General features: G+C 68.6%; 1 protein-coding gene across 1 annotated transcript in view; it reads right to left on the reverse strand.

Annotated features, from left to right (window-relative positions):
* Positions 1 to 291: 291 nt before the first annotated feature.
* The window catches only part of EMH_0048630 (uncharacterized protein), a gene marked incomplete at both ends in the record, with an annotated part of 6,000 nt that continues 5,880 nt past the window's right edge, over positions 292 to 411 (reverse strand). Inside the window, one exon of the mRNA XM_013496422.1 lies at positions 292 to 346. Within this exon, the coding sequence (XP_013351876.1) occupies positions 292 to 346 (55 nt within the window). The remainder of the gene's footprint in view (positions 347 to 411) is intronic.

Below are 411 nucleotides of genomic sequence, written 5' to 3' on the forward strand. Positions count from 1 at the left end.
GCCCCCCAGGGGCCCCGCTTGGGGGCCCCCTACCCCCTTTTGGGTACAGCAGGGGGCCCCCCCCTCTCCGCGTACACAGACGACGACTGCCACGCCGACGGGGGCCCCCCTTTGCATATCGTGATACTGCAGCAGCAGCGGGGGGGCCCCCATGGGGGCCCCCCTCGTCTTCTGCGGGTGAAGCAGCCGCAGCTGCTGCTGCTGCTTCTGGTGCTGTTCCTGCTGCTGCTGGCGCTGCAGCAGCAGCAGCAGAAGAAGAGGCATCACTCTCACTGCTAGACCTCCCCAACCCTAGGGGGCCCCCAGCAGCTGGGGGGCCCCCAAGGGGGCCCCCCGGATGCGTAGGCTGATGAATGGGTACTGACGAACCCCACAGCCTTGGGGGCCCCCCTTCTGTTGTCCATACACCTG

Source organism: Eimeria mitis, genomic scaffold, assembly GCF_000499745.2.
Source record: "Eimeria mitis Houghton genomic scaffold, Emh_scaff2099, whole genome shotgun sequence".
Classification (NCBI taxonomy): Eukaryota; Apicomplexa; class Conoidasida; order Eucoccidiorida; family Eimeriidae; genus Eimeria; species Eimeria mitis.